The sequence below is a fragment of the Macrobrachium nipponense genome, chromosome 18, assembly GCF_015104395.2.
Source record: "Macrobrachium nipponense isolate FS-2020 chromosome 18, ASM1510439v2, whole genome shotgun sequence".
Classification (NCBI taxonomy): Eukaryota; Metazoa; Arthropoda; class Malacostraca; order Decapoda; family Palaemonidae; genus Macrobrachium; species Macrobrachium nipponense.
The window spans coordinates 30170314-30189384 of record NC_087211.1 but is presented as its reverse complement, the minus strand read 5'-3'; the positions used below and the strand labels follow the sequence as shown (position 1 = coordinate 30189384).

General features: G+C 47.0%; 1 protein-coding gene across 2 annotated transcripts in view; it reads right to left on the bottom strand.

Moving 5' to 3' along the window:
- Positions 1-19071, bottom strand: part of LOC135196948 (lysophospholipase-like protein 1) — a 129162-nt gene that overhangs the window by 84924 nt on the left and 25167 nt on the right. For both annotated transcript variants that reach the window (XM_064223794.1, XM_064223795.1), the window contains exon 2: positions 12124-12271. In XM_064223794.1, the coding sequence (XP_064079864.1) occupies positions 12124-12271 (148 nt within the window). The remainder of the gene's footprint in view (positions 1-12123; positions 12272-19071) is intronic.

The following is a 19071-nucleotide window of genomic DNA, read 5'->3' as shown; positions in this document are numbered from 1 at the left end:
GCTAGGTCTAGACCTCTATGGCGAAAGACTACAGATAAAACGCTTCTGTAGCCCTTAATAGATGACACTGCTAACTTCAAATCTCGTCTGAGATAAAGGAGAAAGTCGGCGATCTGGCTCACAGAGGTCGTGGTAGAGGAAACTCCCTTCTTCTTACACCAGCTCCTAAAAGCTGACCACTTCGATTGGTACACAGCGATTGATGAAGGCCTCCTCGCGGTGGCGATAGCTTTAGCCACAGGTTTCGAAAAACCTCTCGCTCTGGCCAGCTTCTGGATAGTCTGAACGCAGTCAGACTCAGAGCGGAGAGGTTTTTGTGGTACCTCTCGAAGTGGGGCTGTTTGAGTAGATCTCTCCTCGACGGAAGAGATCTCGGAAAATCTACCAGGAAGGACATCACCTCTGTGAACCAGTCCGCTGCGGGCCAAAAGGGGGCGATTAACGTCAACCTCGTCCCTTCCGAAGCTGCAAATTTTCTTAGCACTTCCCCCAAAATCTTGAACGGGGGAAATGCGTAGAGGTTCAGGCCCGTCCAATCCCATAGAAGGGCGTCTACTGCTACTGCTCCCGGATCGAGAACCGGGACAATAAAGAGGAAGTCTCGCCCAGTTTCTTGATGGTTGCGAAAATGTCCACCAAAGGACATCCCCAAAGACCCCACAGCTCCTGGCATACCTCCTGATGGAGGGTCCACTCTGTCGGCAGCAGTTGTCCTTGTCGACTGAGGAGATCCGCACGGACCTTCTCGACCCCGGCGATGAACCTTGTTAGGATCGTGACTTCTCTCGCCTTCGCCCAAAGAAGAATCTCTTTCGCTAGAGCGAACAGGGAGCGAGAGTGCGTTCCTCCTTGCTTCTTCAAGTATGCCAGGGCTGTGGTGTTGTCCGAGTTGACTTGGACTACGCGACGGGAGACTTTGTCTTGAAAGAACCGGAGCGCCAACTGAATCGCTGCCAGCTCTTTGAAGTTGATATGCCAGGCTACCTGTTCCCCTCTCCAGGTGCCTGACACTTCCTCCCCTCCTAGTGTTGCTCCCCACCCCGTGGATGACGCGTCGGAGAACAACACTAGGTCTGGGTTCCGAACCTTGAGGGACATGCCCTCTGACAGCTTCAATGGATCGAGCCACCATCTTAGATGGCTCTTTACCTCTTCTGAGATGGTTAAAATCATGTTGAGGTTGTCCTTGTCTGTCCAGCTGTTCGACAGGAAGAACTGAAGAGGTCGGAGGTGTAGCCTCCCCAGGGAAACAAACTTCTCCAGCGAGGAAATGGTCCCCAGCAGACTCATCCATTCCCTCACCGAGCATGAATCCTTCCCTAGAAAGGCTGACACTTTCTCTAGGCCTTATTGCTGGCGTTCCTGGGACGGAAAAGCCCGAAAAGCCACTGAATCCATCTGAATCCCCAGATACACGATGGACTGTGTTGGGGTCAGATGTGACTTTTCGAAGTTTACCAGAAGTCCCAGGGACGCAGCTAAGGACAGAGTCGTTTGCAGGTCCTTCAGGCACTGGGTCTGCAAAGAGGCTTGTATGAGCCAGTCGTCCAGATAGAGCGAGATCCTGATGTTGCAAAGATGGAGCCACCTCGCCACATTCTTCATCAAGATGGTGAACACAAATGGGGCCGTACTCAGTCCGAAACAAAGAGCCCTGAACTGAAATACCTTCCCTTTCAGGACGAAGCGAAGGGGATGTATCGGGACTTGAAAATAAGAGTCCTGAAGGTCGAGTGATACCATCCAATCTCCAGGTCTTAAGGCCCCAGAACTGACTGAGGTGTCTCCATCTTGAACCTCTGCTTCTCTAAAAAGAGGTTCAGACGACTTACATCCAAGACCGGCCGCCACCCTCCCGACTGTTTTGGAACTAGGAACAATCTGTTGTAAAATCCTGGCGATGACAGGTCTAAGACCTGTTCCACTGCTCCCTTCTCGAGCATCTGCTCGAGCAGATCGAAAAGTATCTTCCGTTTCTCCTGACGATACGACGGGGACAAGTCCCTGGGAGTTGAACTCAGCGGGGGCGGCTTTACGAAAGGGATTTTGTACCCTTTCTCTATGATGTTGAGAGACCAGGTGTCCGCCTCTCTCTCTCTCCAGGCTTCTACGAACAACTGCAGCCTGGCTCCTACCGGCGACTGAAGGACGGATCTCTCATTTCTTACCCCTAGACTTAGCAGGGGCTCTTCCTCGGGGGGAAGATCTAGCTGATGTTCCTCCACGAAAGGGCTTCTGCCTTTTAAGAGACTGGCTTCCTGAAGACGTGGAAGGGCCAGCAGGACGTCACGACGACTTAGCCAAAACATCTTGCGTGGCTTTTTCTTGAAGGCTTACCGCCAGATCCTTCACCATAGCCTGGGGGAAGAGAGGGCTCAAAAAAGGCGCAAACAAAAGCTCTGTCCTCTGTGAGGGAGAGACAGATTTAACTGCAAAGTTGCAATAAAGCGCTCTCTTCTTCAACACGCCTGCGCAAAAATGTGAGGCTAACTCCTCCGAGCCATCTCTGACGGCCTTGTCCATGCATGACAATACACTGGACAGCTCCCCGAGGCTAATGGAATCTGGTTTACGAGACTGGTTGTCGAGCACGCCCAAACACCAGTCTAAGAAGTTGAAGACTTCCAAGGACCGGAAAAGGCCCTTCAAATGATGGTCCAGTTCTGAAGTCGTCCATGAAACTTTAGCTGAAGCTAGGAGAGATCTCCTAGAAGCATCCACAATGCTGGCAAAATCCCCTTGCGCCGAAGTAGGTACCTTCAGTCCCAATTCTTCACCAGTTTCGTACCACATCCCTGCCTTGCCGCTAAGTCTAGACGGAGGCAGGGCGAAGGTGGTCTTCCCTTGTGCTTTCCTTGACTCCATCCAGGTGTTGACCTTACGGAAAGCTCTCTTGGTCGATAGCGATGTCTTCATTTTAATAAATCCAGGCGTCTTGCTTGCTCTCGACGATGAAAATTGCAAGGGAGGAGAAGGAGGAGCAAAAGGAAGGAAGGTATCGCCGAAAGAATCACGGAGAAGCCGAGCCAAGACTTGGTAGTCCGATGAAGCAGACGTCGAAGGTTGCTCTCCATCAACGTCCTCAGAAGAACAGCTTAACTCCCCTTCTTCCTTACCAGAATATACCGCTGAAGGAAGAGGCAAAAGTCCTTTAGACCTGAGTCTCATAGCCGAACGATGTCGAGAAGAAGCGGGGAGCGCATCAGAAACAGAATCCTTCACAGTAGCAGGATCAGTAACTAAAGCTTGTGGAGAACATGATGTTGCACGATGCCGTGAAGCGTCAAAATTAGTCTCGGGAAAAGCGTCCAAGTGTCTACGAACTTCCACGTTCGCGTCCAAAGCGTTCTTACGAGCGTCCCTACGAGCGTCCAGCGAAGCGTCCACCCGAGTGTCCAGCGAAGCGTCCCTCCGAACGTCCAGTGAAGCGTCCCGCAAAGCGTCCCGCAAAGCGTCAGGTCCTGCATTGTGACGAGCGTCACGTTGGGCATCGAAACGAGCAGGTCGAAGAGGAGCAGAAAAAGAAGACGCCCGTTCCTTACTACGCGGAGCAGCATGTACTGAAGTCCGTACAACAGGTACAACTTCGTCATCAGCAAAAGCGTCGAGATCGGAATGCCGATCGTCCTCTCGCCGAGAAGAGAGGGGAGCGCGATGTGACCTCTCTCTCCCCAAGGGAGCATGAGTCAGATGACGTCTACCGTCACCTCTAGACAAGCACTGGGGAGAAGAACGAAGTCTAGAGGGCGAAAAACCAGGAGACGGGGAAGAACGAGGAGAAGGCGAGGGAGACTGTCTGGTCCTCTTGATCGGCAGTCTGTCGTCCTTCCTACGTCGAGGAACCGCCTCCTTCTGCTTAAGCAAAGCATCTAGTTGACGTTGCATAGCGAGGATGATTTCTGTCTGCGAAGTCTCCTTACGAGGAGAAGAGCTGCGCCTGTGAGAAGGCGAGAGGCGAGGGGACGCCTTCTTCCTTCTCACAGGAAAAGCCCTGGATCTAGAGCGACTGGGGCGCTCGAAGGCGTCATGGTCGGATGACGTCCTAGTCTTCTTCTGAGGCGAAAAAGCTATGCTTTCCGGAGAAGACCGCAAGTCAGACAGAGCATGACGTGAAGCGTCTTGATCTTGGAAGGTCCTCTTCAGATTCCCACCCCTTGCGCGGGGAGGACGCGTCGGAAGACAAAAAACAATCCTTAAGGAGGCGTGCACGCGCATGCTCCTTAGCAGCCTGGGAAGCGTCTACAGGAACTGCTGAAGGGACGTCAGATCGGTGGGGGATCCCCGTAACCCTCCTTCAGCCTTCGGCATGCCTTCTCCCTGAGTCCTGGGAGTCCGGCAGAGGTCCCAGCCTAGAGGCGCTATAGGGCCGATCTGACGCCCCCTCCACTTCACTAGGGGCACTATCACTGCACTTCACACTTTGCCTATTTTCTAAGGCAAGCACTTTGGATTCTAGCGTCTTTAACGAATCCAGAATAAGAGAAAGGGCATTACCCTCTGAGACACCACTTGAGGGCCCGAAGGCAACACTACGGGGTTAGGAGTTACAAACTCTACAGGAGGGTTAGAAGGGGATACATTAATACCCCGTCTGCTACCAGACTTACTCCTGGAGGAAGACCTCCTGATCCTGTCCCGCTCTAATTTCTTAATGTAGGATTCATACGTCTTCCATTGCAAATCAGTTAAACTTTCGCATTCAGTGCAGCGAAAATCATACGTACACACTTGTCCCCTACAACTCTTGCATACTGTGTGAGGGTCAACCAAAGCCTTTGGTAGCCTCACCTTACATTCATCCTTCATACACACCCTGACGCTAGCCGAACTAGACCCAGACATCTTATTAAAGGAAAAAACCAAGCCAAAATCCAAAACAATCCACAGTCAACGTGTGCCTAGCTATCGATCCAATGTCAAAAAACCAAAAAGTCAAGAGGATACTCAAGCAATAACAGTTTTCCAAAATCCTGAGGCGGAGGTGCTGTAAAATGATATTGTTATGATACAATAAAGTTTTATACATACTTACCTGGCAGATATATACATAGCTATTACTCCGTCGTCCCCGACAGAAATTCGAATTTCGCGGCACACGCGGCAGGTAGGTCAGGTGATCTACCCCCCCGCCGCTGGGAGGCGGGAATAGGAACCATACCCGTTTTCTAATTCATATTTTTTCTTCCAGCTGTCTCCTGAGGGGAGGCTGGGTGGGCCATTTAATTGTATATATCTGCCAGGTAAAGGTAGTATGTTAAAACTTTATTGTATCATAACAATATCCATTTTTATACATTCAACTTACCTGTCAGATATATACATAGCTGATTCACACCATTGGTGGAGGGTAAAAGACAGCTATTACTGAATAGACAGGTACACAACATACATTGTAGGTAATAAATAAATAAAACCTTGGTTCCTATGTGTTTAGACGAAGGGTGGACTTCCTAGCTATTGCTAGTAGTCTGCTTCGTCTCAAGAGCCTCAGCGAGGATGTGACCTATGGCTAAGAGTTCTTGTAGATCTGTCAATGGGGTCTTATCCACTTACTTGACAGAATCTAGTGGTCATTTGTCAATGGGGTCTTATCCACTTACATGACAATACACCAATGCCTATTGGCATAATTTAAGGAGCACAACACCGATCCCGATCACCTGATCCTACCACGAGGGTTTGTGCTTAATTTGAAAAGAGCTATCCCCAAACTCATTTCAAATAACCCCACAAAATAATACACTTATGTTAAAAAAAAAAATAAAAAAATTTTTAATTCACTAGTTAAGGATCAGTGTCGTCTCCCTATCCCAGCAACGCATCCGTGGACACGTATAACAAAGAGAGAAGGATCTCTCATAGGTCCACTTGATCTCCTTCGTGCAAAGAGAAGTCAACACAGAGTTGCATCTCCGGTTATTACAGCTAATATGTCTCTCACGACATATTGTTATGGAAAGAAAAACAAGAATTGTTAAAAGCTCGCACTTCAGCGCTTTTAATTCTTAGCTGTTTGAAGGAATCATCAAGTTACTCAAGAAGTGCTTTAGAGATTCCACTGTTCCAAAGAAGACCAGGGCTTTCTTTGAAATAGATCTCTTCTGGATGAAGCCCAGAGCCTGGCTTGCGCCTGCCTGGCGTCTCGCGCCTGGCTGGCGCCTCACTCGCGCCTGGCTGGCGCTTCGCTTGCCTGGCGCCTCGCGTCTGGCTGGCTCCTCGCGCCTGGCTGACTTCTCCCCACTTGCTGGAGATTCGAGCTTGTTAAGAGTCTCGATGAAAACTGGCGATGTCCACCTCGGACACTTTATTTGCTGATTTATTCGCCTCTAGCGCATCTGCGCAGATTGGAGGCCTACTCCTTCTCCTCATCAGACAATGACAGTGTTTATTTGGACTGTCTTGCTCTGGCGTCTTTACGCCTGTTTGGCATTTGGCGCCTGATTGGCACTACATTGTCCGAAAGTCTGAACATCCACAATCGTTTATCAGGAGAATGGAAAAGGGTGGAAGAAATTCTTTCACTTTGAGCTTATGGCCTCCGTAACAAGGGGAGGTAATTTTAGTCAGCTACATCCAGTAGACGATAGGAAATCTAATAGTCCGAGAGACCAGTCTTCCTCCGAGGAGGATCATACTTGATACTTCCGTTGCTAACGAGCACTCTTCCTACATGTTGATGAGTTCACTTGTTGCAAAATCTTCCCTATCCTTGCACGAAGGCAGGGAAAGAGCCTGGAAGTCTAAGGAGATTCTGAGCTGAAATTGGGAGGATTCCTGATTTCTAGCTCTTTAAATATCTCTTCGAACCTTCTGGAAGTGTTTTTTAAGCCCTCATCGTATTCCAAAGACTCTGTAAGCAAACGTTTAAACCTTATCTTCTTTTGTAGATGAGAACGTAAATACATTGCTGGACAACGAATCCTTTATCTGAAAGCGTTGATCCAGGGAATAAAAGGTTTTTTAGTTCTTTTGCCAAACATACCATGCTGGCAGGAACCCATTGCCTAGTCTTTCTAGAATTTGATTCCAGATTCCAAGCCCAAAATTTCACTCGTCCTTTTGGTCGTTTAGTACCAAGAGAAACATTGATGAGGAGCAGTTCCATCTTGTCAGAACACGGAATCTGAGGCCCAAATAGGATCCCATTGTAATTATAAGATCTCTTAGTCTTGTCGTATAGAGGTATTGTATAATTCCGAAGATCTTAATGCTCTGCTATCTCCAATTCCCTTTATAGAGACAGAGTATAGCCTTTTACTGCGTTCTTTGATAGCAGAAATATACAAAGGTGATTCTTCCCTCTGAAAGGGAAGAAAAAACCGCTATGTGGTTCACAGAGGTATCGGAAGAGGACCAGTTTCCTCATTCCCTCTAGCACGATCTGCAGTAATTATATATCTTATTCATGCTACTGTCATTTACCTTGAAACATCCTCTCATTCATGTCCACTTCTGGTCAGTCTGCACGCAGACAGACTCAGAGTGGAGAGGTTGTTAAGGTCCATTTAAAATAGATGCTGAAAGAATATTCAGACTGTCTTGGAAAAGACTTCCAAAACTTGCTGTGAGAAGAACATGACCTGTGAATCCAACCTTTTCTAAAGTCTAAAATGAGGCATAACGTATTATCATCTCTTTCTTTGATGCCCTTTGTCTTACATTCTGTAAGAGTTTTATATTTTAGGGGAAAAAGACTAAATTTTATTCCCCTTTCTATAAAATAAAGATGGCGTAGATTGCTACCTCTCTCTTATATTCTTTCTTCCCGTCCTCGTGCCTGGGCAACGAGAGAATGGAAAATTCTTATCATCGTTATTCAGCAAAACAACAAATTATTATTATCCTATTCTCCTAATAAAGATCCAGGATCGAGGAGAATCATTCAAGATTCCTATCCTAGGACATCAGGCCGTAATGTACGGTTCAAACTACTTGAAAAAGCCTCTCACCCAATACTGAGAGCTCCTACGAGTCTTTTTTTCCAGTACCAAAACATTACAAGGTCTCCCTTGTTATATGTTTTGCATAGGAGTAGGATAATATAACATCCTGTTAATAACAATGAAAGAGGAGAAAGGAGGAAGCTGCATGGTTCAAGGGAATAGCCGAAACGTGCAATAAAAAAGGGTTGCCAAGGTCTTTCTAAAACCTGCACCCAGATTAACTTATGAGTCCGATATATTTTTCTATCACTTGTCTCATAAGGTTGAGGAAAGCGAGAGACTTCTAAAGATATCGGTTCTCTTCACCATGTAAAGGTCTATAAAGCAGAAGAACCCACTTATCCTGACACGTACTACGTTCGCCTGTGCGATATCTAGAATAATTGTCAGTAGAGGGTTGATCTGGCAAAGAAAGTTTCTCCCAAAACAACTCTCTTGCCAGGAAAGAAGTCGCTCACGCGACCACTATATCACCTGACATGAGAAGTCTGTTCTTGTTAGAGACTTCCGCAATTTCAGTTAATCCTGACAAGGGCCACGGCCGCCTGTGACGACAACTTGTGTCCCTGTCAGGAAAAAAAACTGATCTTGTGTCAGTTCTCAAAGAGGAAACTCTTGGAAAGTGGGGGGGGCCATCTCCAAATACTGAGAAATTGGAGATCCTGATGTCTTGCGCCTGGTTGGCACCTCGCTCCTGGGAGGCGTCACGCTTCTGGCTGGCATCTCGCGCCTCGCAGCGTCCTCGCGCTTGCCTGGCGCCTCGCTCCTGGGAGGCGTCACGCTTCTGGCTGGCGTCTCGCGCCTCGCAGCGTCCTTGCGCTTGCCTGGCGCCTCGCTCCTGGGAGGCGTCACGCTTCTGGCTGGCGTCTCGCGCCTCGCAGCGTCCTCGCTCTTGCCTGGCGCCTCGCTCCTGGAGGCGTCACGCTTCTGGGCCCATTACCTTGCAACCGTGGTCAGGAAAATCTCGATATCAAAATAAGAAGAGTGCTGTAAGAATCCTATAATTTTACGTACTTCCATAGTTGGATTTTTCTTCTCAATTTTCCTCTAATTCGAGTATATCGGAAGGGGAATTATTCTTTCCTCAGTTAATTCTTCCGTATCCCCCCCCCCCTTTTTTCCTGAACGAGAAATATTTTGGCTGGTGCTCTTGGCTTATTGCACTAGGCTGGCGCAACTTGCGCCAGGCTGGTGCCTCCTACTAATTATCTTTATGTTATGTGCCAGAACAACTGGCTCTTTATGGTACCCGACATCCTTTCATATGTTATTTCCGTTCTTATTATGAAAAACTATTATATACGTAGTGTAATCCATTCAGGGAAACCATTTCCCACTAAAAGAATGTTTCCCATTGGACTCATACAACTTCTGCGCAATATCCGATTCTAAATACGGTTGTGTCGTTTCTCGAAAGACTTAACCATAGCGTAGTCTTGAAGTGAATCTCTATTACATCTCTCTTCTCACTAAGTATGTACTCTAATAAGACATGCTTTCATAAGTATGAGTGCATTAAATAATATAATGTTCTGCTGCATTAGAATCCTTTAATCATGTTATCTACGGTAAACAGCATTGAAGGTTGTAATATCTTTCTTATTGAAAGCTTCCTAACAAAAGGCAGACAATATTTATTTATGACAGCTTCAGTATTCCCTCAATCCGAGGCTAAGACCACGATTGTAGGGAAGAGATACGGTTAGTTATCCCATTCCGCAGGAGAGAGAGCTGTAACCGAGCGCTCACGACTGAGAACAACATGGTACTGCCGCTGGTCTCTTTCTCTCTCTCAATTCAAAGCGAAAGCAGTCTTCGAAAGCCGACTGGCCTTCCCTTTCCAGAGTTGCCAGTTACTCCATTAAATAAAGGAATCTTATAAAATTATTATCGAGCTTCAGGAAGTTTTATATAAGCATAATTAAGCGAACGAGACTTCGACAAGTCTAGAAACTAAATAGGTGTCGTCTAAACAATCCTTTTAAACAATTTCTTCCTAGGAAAGGCCTAGAAGGGTACTGGTAATTCATGGAAACCTCTTCTAACACGAAGAAAAATGTTTCTATCCTACTCTCAATTCACCAATAAAGATATGCTTCTCCGATCACTTCTCGAAGACACGAAAGCATCATATAACTCATACTCTAGCGTAATAGAATACTCTATAATACAATTACATTAAGGTAAACTGTATTAATTTAGGAAATTTTGTAAGGATTTCACTTGACTATTATAGCATAAATTTCGGTATGTGAGAATGCCTTGCCATACCGTAGTCCTAAGGCGATTTGTCCTAAGCATGGTAAGAGCTAGAAGCTTAAAAGTCTTTATCACTCAACGAGATCCATATAATTCATTCGATTGACAAATAATCTAAATCGTTCTAATCAGAATAGATCTATATCTAAAAATGCACCGATGGGGAATCTTATGTTGAAATAACAATTTCATACCCCCATGGGATAGCGTTCTCGTCTAGTTGCGAAAAAAAATTCGAACAATGACTTTATTACAAATGTTATCGAATGATCTCTAATATTAGAAGGCGCTAAATCGTCGCCTGATTCGAAAGGTGGATCGATTAGTCATTCTCATTTTGAATAATTCTACCAGAAGGCAATTATACCGATGATCTTCGTCAAATTCATTCATGCGAAGTTCTCCTATCCATCATGGAACAGTAGGCATAAAAAGGGAGAAACACTGTTTTAGGATGCCTTTCCAATGGCTATCCCTGGCAGTCTGGACGCTCTACAGAACCTGCCGAGGGGACGTCTGACCGGTGGGGATTCTCTGAAACCTCCTTACGGTTTTCGACATTCCTTCTCCTCTGGGCTTGTGAGCTTGGAAGAGGTCTAGACCTGAGAGCGAGACAGAGCCGATCAGACGCACCCTCCATTGTAATGGGGAACACTATATTCACTTCTTACGTTCTAAGAGTTCGCATTTGAACTATATCCAAAGTCTACAATTTGCAAATATGATATTGTAGATTCTGCGGAGTATGAAGGTGATGAGGATTCAACAACTACTAGTACTGTTACTACTATAATTGCTTGTTAACACAAGAGCTAATAAAGCTTCTAAAGGATAGTTACTTTTCTGACTTCCCCAACTAGGAAAGAAAGATATACATTTCTCATGAAATTCTAACACTTATTAGTATTAATGAATAAATATAAGTAATTCCCTTTCATGAAAGTATAAGTAATTCACTTTCGTGAAAGTGCATGAGTGTTCTACCGAAAAACTTCGGTAGTTACACGTCACTAATCTTCAAAATTTTCAAAGTAATATTATCAAAAAGTTTAACAAAAGCGTATGCCGAACCAAAGATCCATTACTTCCCTGTAAAAGTTAGCCCAGACGATCGATGGCGATGAAACACGAAAATCCATCAGGAGGAACTGCAAACGTTGTTTACATTCCAAGCGACAGAAAAAATATTGAATTAGAAAACGGGTATGGTTCCTATTTCCCGCCACCCCAGCGGCGGGGGGGTAGATCACTGACCTACCTGCCGCGTGTGCCGCGAAATTCGAATTTCTGTCGGGGACGACGGAGTAATAGCTATGTATATATCTGACAGGTAAGTTGAATGTATAAAACAGTTGTTTACAACACCGGCGACAAAGAAAATCTGATAGAAAATGGGAATGGTTCCTGATACCTGCCGCTGGGAATGGGTACTAACCACCCTACTCCCACTACGTGTGTCGTAAGTTTTTAGAAATTCTGTCGGACTTCAGAGAATACAGCTATATATATATCTGACAGGTAAGTTTCATGAACAAAATATTTTTCTAAGCATTGATATCACAGTTAAAAATATCACGCACTGTTATGACTTCCAGTAGTCTAGTATTTGTACTGTGATTTCTGGGTTCAAGCACACGGCTAAGTAAGGCAATGGTTTGTCTTTGTACAAAAACATGCAATTATTGACTGATTAATTTCAACTTCCAAGCATTTGTCAGAAATATAATTTGGTTGTAAGTTGGGGAGTACTGAAAGAATTTTTCTTGAGAGAATATCTACATGAATGACATGAAATTGACAGTATTTCTCTCAGAACCTGGCTAATCTCAAATACTCTATTTGTTCTGGGAAAATTCTGAATAAAAATTCTACCTTTAAATAGGAAACAGTGATATTTTTAACATACTGAGTAATACTTTACCTATCAAACCAAACATTTCGATGAATACCACCAGCAAGTGTATATGGTCTTACTGGGGCAGTAGGATAAATGAGACGAATATGGGGAAAGGAGAAATCTCTGCCTAATATCATCTTTAATGACTGTCGAGCAATGACACCTGTTCCCCCTGTTGAAGAAGCAAGCAATTAACTCAGCAATTTAAATACATAGATATGAACACAATTAAATATACAGTGCAAACTCAAGATAGCATCTACAATTTTCAAGTCACTTTAATGGAATCTTGTTTCTCGCATTTATCTTACCTAAACTTTCCTAAATGTGTTAATTTAGAGAGCACCTGCACTGCAGAAAATTACATCTTTATATTGATATAAGATTTTATGTATACTTACCAAGCAGTTACATAGCTATAGTTTCTAACAGTTGGCAGCTAGAATTTTGAAATTTGTGGTAGCGCCATTTGTATTGGCTAGGCGATACCCCCCCGCCCACTATTGGGGGAGAAAGGAACCAACTTAGTACAATAATCAGTTGTCTATACCCTGTTATCCATGAGAGGGGAGGAGGGAGGGCTTTGATCATGTAACTTAGTAAATGTACATTAAATCTTATTTTATTATAAAAATGTTATTGTTATAATACAATTAAGTTTGTTCATACTTACCTGGCAGATATATATATAGCTGTATTCTCCGAAGTCCGACAGAATTTCAAAACTCGCGGCACACGCAGTGGGCGGCCAGGTGGTAGTACCCATTCCCGCCGCTGGGAGGCGGATATCAGGAACCATTCCCATTTTCTATTCATATTTTATCAGTGCCACTGTCTCCTGAGGGGAGGTGGGTGGGCACTTAATTATATATATCTGCCAGGTAAGTATGAACAAACTTAATTGTATTATAACAATAACATTTTGTTCATGAAACTTACTTGGCAGATATATATATAGCTGAATCCCACCTTCGGATGGTGGGAACAAGAGACAGAATAGGATTTGTAGGAAACTTAAATTAAGTAGATGATATCACCTTGGTTCCTCACCTGTTAGCAAAGTAGACTCTGTGATTACTGTCACTTCAGCCTGCTTGTGCTTAATCAGAGTTGCCAGCCAGGTGGAGACCTGTAGTGCTGGTGCGCTCTGGATGCTCTGTCAACGGGGACGTGACCTCAATGTGACAAGAGCATAGAGCCATACAAATGAGGGCAACGAAGCAACTGACCACCACCTGACCAACTATCCAAGACCCCCTGAAACACTAAGCTAAGAGATGGGAGGTCTTCACCAAAGCCTCACCACAACCAAAAAACACAACAACAACTAAAACCTAACCTAAACCTAACTAAGGGATGGGAGAGAGTACCTTCAGCCCCCAAGACTGTGTCTGCAGAAACGTATGGCCCAAGAGAACACAGTCCTCGTATATCGTTCTCACATCTCTCAAGTAGTGTGAGGCGAATACTGAATTGCTCCTCCAAAAGGTGGCGTCAAGGATGTCCTTGATCGACATGTTCCTTTGGAAGGCAAGCGAGGTTGCGACAGCTCTGACCTCGTGAGGCTTTTCACTCGCAAGAGGCTCAAACTCGATCTGTGTGGAAGACGAATGAGCCTCTTTAATGACGTCCCTCAGAAAGAACGCCAAAGCGTTCTTGGATAATGGTATATCGGGTCGTTTAACCGAACACAGAGATTATCTGAGGGACCTCGTACTTCTTTAGTCTTGTGGACATAAAACTTTAAGGGAGCCCTGACAGGCACAGGACTCTCTCAGGTTTCTTGGCCCACAAGGCTTGTCATACCCTTGATTTCAAAGCTCCTTGGCCAAGGGTTCGACGGGTTGGGTCATTCTTTGCTAAGAAAGTGGGACTCAAAGAGCAGACAGCATTGTCCCCTTTGAAGCCCACTCTCTTACAAATGGCCTGAATTTCGCTAACTCACTTCGCCGTCGCCAGAGCAGTTAGGAAAAGAGCCTTCTTAGTCAAGTTCCTAGAGACGCTTCATGTAGAGGTTCGAAAGGACTCGACATTAAAAGTCTAAGGACTAAATCCAAGTTCCAAGAAGGAGGCCTCGCCTGAGGTATCTTGGATGTCTCAATGATCTCAGGAGATCGTGAAGATCCCTGTTATCAGACAGGTCAAGTCCTCTGTGTCGGAAGACTGCCGACAGCATACTCCTATATCCCTTGATGGTCGGGGACAGCCAGCTTCTGTACATTTCTTAAAAATAGCAGGAAATCGGCTATCTGGCTCACAGAGGTAGTGGAAGAGGAAATTCCCTCCTTTCTACACCATGCCCTGAAGGAAGCCCACTTCAACTGGTAAACAGCTCTCGAGGACGTTCTCCTAGCATTGGCGATCGCCTTTGCAGCTGCTTTAGAAAAACCTCTCGCTCTGGCCAGCTTTTCGATAGTCTGAACGCAGTCAGACCCAGAGCGGAGAGGTTTTCGGGATATCTTGCGAAGTGGGGCTGTCTGAAGTAGATCTTTCCTCCAAGGCAAGGTCCTCGAAAGTATATGGATGAATGACATTACCTCCGTGAACCATTCTTTCGCGGGGGCCACATCGGGGCGATCAGGGTCAACCACGTCCCCTCCGATGCCGCGAACTTCCTTACTACTTCCCCCATGATCTTGAATGGCGGGAAGGCATACAAGTCTAGGTTCGTCCAGTCCCAGAGCAGAGCGTCTATCGCAACTGCTCCCGGATCCAGCACAGGGGAGCAATAAAGAGGCAACCTCTTTTGTTCTCGACGTCGCAAATAGGTCGACTAACGGACACCCCCACAGTCTCCAGAGCTCTCGACAGACGTCCTGGTGCAACGTCCATTCCGTCGGGCAGGATCTGATCTTGTCGGCTGAGAAGGTCTGCTCTGACGTTCTGGACTCCTGCGATAAATCTCGTCAGGATCCTTATCCGTCTCGCATCTGCCCCACAGCAGAATCTCCCTCGCTAAATAAAACAGAGGACGAGAGTGTGTACCTCCCTGCTTCTTTAGGTACGCCAGGGCTGTGGTGGTTGTTGTCCGAGTTGACTTGGACTACTTTCTCTGCAACCTTTTGTTGGAAGAACTGTAGCGCCAGAAAAACCGCCGCTAGTTCCTTTACATTGATGTGCCAGGACACCTGTTCCCCCCTCCAGGTGCCTGACACTTCCTCCCCTCCCAGTGTTGCTCCCCATCCTGACACCGAGGCGTCGGAAAACAACACTAGGTCTGGGCTCAGAAGTTTTAGGGACAACCCCTCTCGAAACTTCCGAGGATCTAACCACCATCTTAGATGGTTCTTCACCGATTTGGTGATGAAAAGGGTCGCATTCAGATCCTCTCTGACTCTCCATTCGTCTGCTAAGAAAAACTGGAGAGGTCTGAGGTGTAGTCTTCCCAGGGAAACAAACTTTTCCAGCGAGGAAATGGTTCCCAGCAGACTCATCCATTCCCTCGCCAAGCAAGCTTCCTTCCCCAGGAAGGCCGAAACTCTCCTCTAAGCCTTGCAGCTGTCGTTCCTGGGACGGAAACGCTCGAAAAGCCACTGAATCCATCTGAATCCCCAGATACACGATGGACTGTGTTGGGGTCAGATGCGACTTTTCGAGGTTGACCAGAAGTCCCAGGGACTTCGCCAAAGCCAAAGTGAAGTGAAGGTCCTTCAGACACCTTTCTTCTGACGATGCTCTGATCAGCCAATCGTCGAGATACAGGGACACTCTTATTCCTGCAGAATGTAACCATCTCGCTACGTTTTTCATGAGCATGGTAAATACCATCGGAGCCGTGCTTAAACCGAAACAAAGGGCTCGGAATTGTCGAACTTTGTCCCTTAGCATAAACCTCAGAAACTTTCTTGAAAGAGGGTGGATAGGCACGTGAAAGTATGCGTCCTGTAGGTCCAAGGACACCATCCAGTCGCCCGGTCTTAAGGCTCCTAGAACCGACTGAGGTGTTTCCATCTTGAATTTTTTCTTTTCTACGAAAAGATTCAGGCTGCTTACGTCCAAGACTGGACGCCACCCCGACGACTGCTTTGGTACCAGGAAAAGTCTGTTGTAGTATCCTGGTGACCCCAGGTCTAAGACCTCTGCTCCACCGCTCTTTTCATGATCATTTGATCCAAAAAGGATCTAAAAGAACCTGCTGTTTCTCCCCTTGATACGACGGGGAAAGATCCTCTGGGAGTCGTAGAAAGAGGAGGAGGGTCCCCCACAAAGGGGATCTTGTACCCCTGTTCCACTATCTTGAGGGACCACGCATCTGTATCTCTCTTCTCTCCACGCACCCGCAAAGAACTTTAGCCTGGCTCCGACAGGCATCTGAAGGACTTTCTTTTCACTTAGAGGATTTAGGTTTGAAGGAACCTCTTCCTCTTGCAAGTCCTCTCCCTCGAGGAGCAGCTCTCGAGGGAGGAGCGCTACGAAAGGGTTTAACCTTCCTAGGAGGTCGTCCAGACGACGACGAGATAGGGACTGCGGGACGTCTTGAAGACTGGGCCAAAGAGATCCTGGGTAGCCTTCTCTGTAGGCTCACTGCCAGGTCCCTTACCATAGCCTGGGGGAAGAGATGGCTCAAAAGAGGTGCAAAGAGAAGCTCTGCTTTCTGCGATGCAGAACAGACCTCGCTGTAAAATTGCATAAAAGCGCTCTCTTCTTGAGGAAAGCATGCCTGAAATGAGACCCTAACTCTTCCGAACCATCCCTGACGGCCTTGTCCATGCATGACAACACATTGGACAGCTCCCCCAGACTCAAAGAATCAGGACTCCTAGATTGAAGATCCAGGACTCCTAGGCACCAGTCTAGGAAGTTAAAGACTTCCAGAGTCTTTAACAGACCTTTCATGGTGAGGTCGATCTCCGTTGGTGTCCATGAAATCTTAGCGGACGATAAAAGGGATCTCTTCTGGGCGTCTACCAGACTAGCAAAGTCCCTTGGGAAGAAGACGGGATCTTAACTCCTACTTCAGATTTGGTCTCATACCAAATGCCGCCTTTCCACTGATTCTTGAAGGAGGAAGGGCGAAAGTCGACTTGCCCTGATCCTTCCGACGTTCCATCCAGTCCTGCAATTTCTTGAATGCTCTCTTAGTGGACAAGGAAGTCTTCATCTCACCACTTCCGAAACCTTGCCCGACTTCGAAGACGAAAACTGAGAGGGAGGAGACTTAGGAGCTGCAGGCTGGAACTTCTCACCAAAACAAAGAACGTAAAAGACGAACCAGCACCTTGTAGTCCGGAAACCGACGAAACTGACGGCTGTTCTTCCTCCACTGAGTCCGCCGGACTACTAAGCTCTCCTTCCTCCCGAAGAGGCAAAGGAGATTGAACCTCTGGAGAGGGCGTGCGCCCAACGGGTCTAGCCTTCAACAAAGGCTTTCGAGGAAGACTAACATCAGCCTCTTCAAAGCGACCGACCTTCTGTCGATCTTTAGAGCTCGAACCACGAAGAGCGTCCTGACCGCGCTGCGTGTTCAAGAGAGGATACTCTTAGTCTCTCTCGAGGAGCGTCCTTACGTTTCACGCTCAAGCGTCCAGCTTTCGCTTTCAAAGCGTCCTTCTGAGCGCTCTCGAAGCCTTCTCCACAGGCAAAGCGTCAGCAAAACACTCCCGACGAGCGTCTTCAAAAGCGTCCTGCCGAGCGTCTTCAAAAGCGTCCTCCAAGGCGTCCTGTCGAGCGTCCTCAAAGGCGTCCTGACGTGCGGGCGGAGACAGAGAAGGAGACTGCCTCGTCCTCTTGACAGGCAGTCTAGCGTCCTTCCTTCGCTTAGGCTCAACTGCTGCTGGGCGAGTCTTCCGAGCCATTAAGGCCGACAATTGGTCTTGAAGCGACGCAAGAATACTCTTCGTAGGTGAAGAACTGAGAGGAGGTGAAGGGCTGCGCCTGCGAGAAGACGAGGGGCGGGGGGACGCCTCCTTCCTTCTCAAAGGTACAGCAACCTGCCTCTCCGAGGCGCGAGAGAAGCGCTTCTCAGCGTCGTCCTCGGACGACGTCCTACCTCTCTTCTGTGGAGGAAACGCGTCATACGACGCAGGCGAAGACCGCAACGAGAGCGGAGAGAGGGGACGTAAAGCGTCCTCCCTAGGAAAAGTCCTTTTCAACGGACGCGAGTCACTCCGAGCGCTCCACCCCTTGCGCGGGGAGGGCGCCTCGGAGGACGAAAAACAGTCCTTAAGGATGCGAGCCTGAGTACGCTCCTTGGCAGCCTGGGAAGTAGCAACAGGTCCTGCCGAAGGGACGCCAGATCGGTGGGGAGCCCCCGTAACCCTCTTGCGGCTTTCGACATGCCCACTCCTGAGTTCTGGGAGTCCGACAGAGGTCTAGACCTAGAGGCATTATGGGGCCGATCTGACGCCCCCTCCACAAACACTAGGGGCACGATCACACACTTTACTCGAGCCGTTTTTTTCAAGGGCCAACACTTTGGACTCTAGAGTGCGTAATGACTCTAGAAATCAGAGAAAGGGCATTACCTTCTCCAGACACAGAACTAGGGCCCTCAGCAACAACACAGGATTAGGTGAAGCAAATTCTACTGGTGTTAAAATAGGAGAAATGTTACTTCCCTTACCTTTCGTAGAACCGCTCTTAGAGGAAGACCTCCTGATCCTATCGCGCTCCAACTTACGCCGATAGGATTCATACACCTTCCATTCATCCTCAGTCAAACTTTTGCATTCAATGCAACGATTCAACCAGCAAACAAACATGCCCCCTACACCCCATACATACTGTGTGGGGGTCTACCGATGATTTCGGTAGCCTCACCTTGCAATCACTTCTCACACACACTCTGAAGCTCACTGAACTTGATCCCGACATCACGTTCATAGAAAAGCCAATCCAAAATCCAAAAACAGTCCACTATCGCGTATGCCAATCCAACAATCCAGAGTCAAAACCAAAAGTCAATCCAGATACTTATAACGAGTCAAAATCCAAAAATCCTGGGCGGAGGTCTGAACAGGTGTTTACCGACCG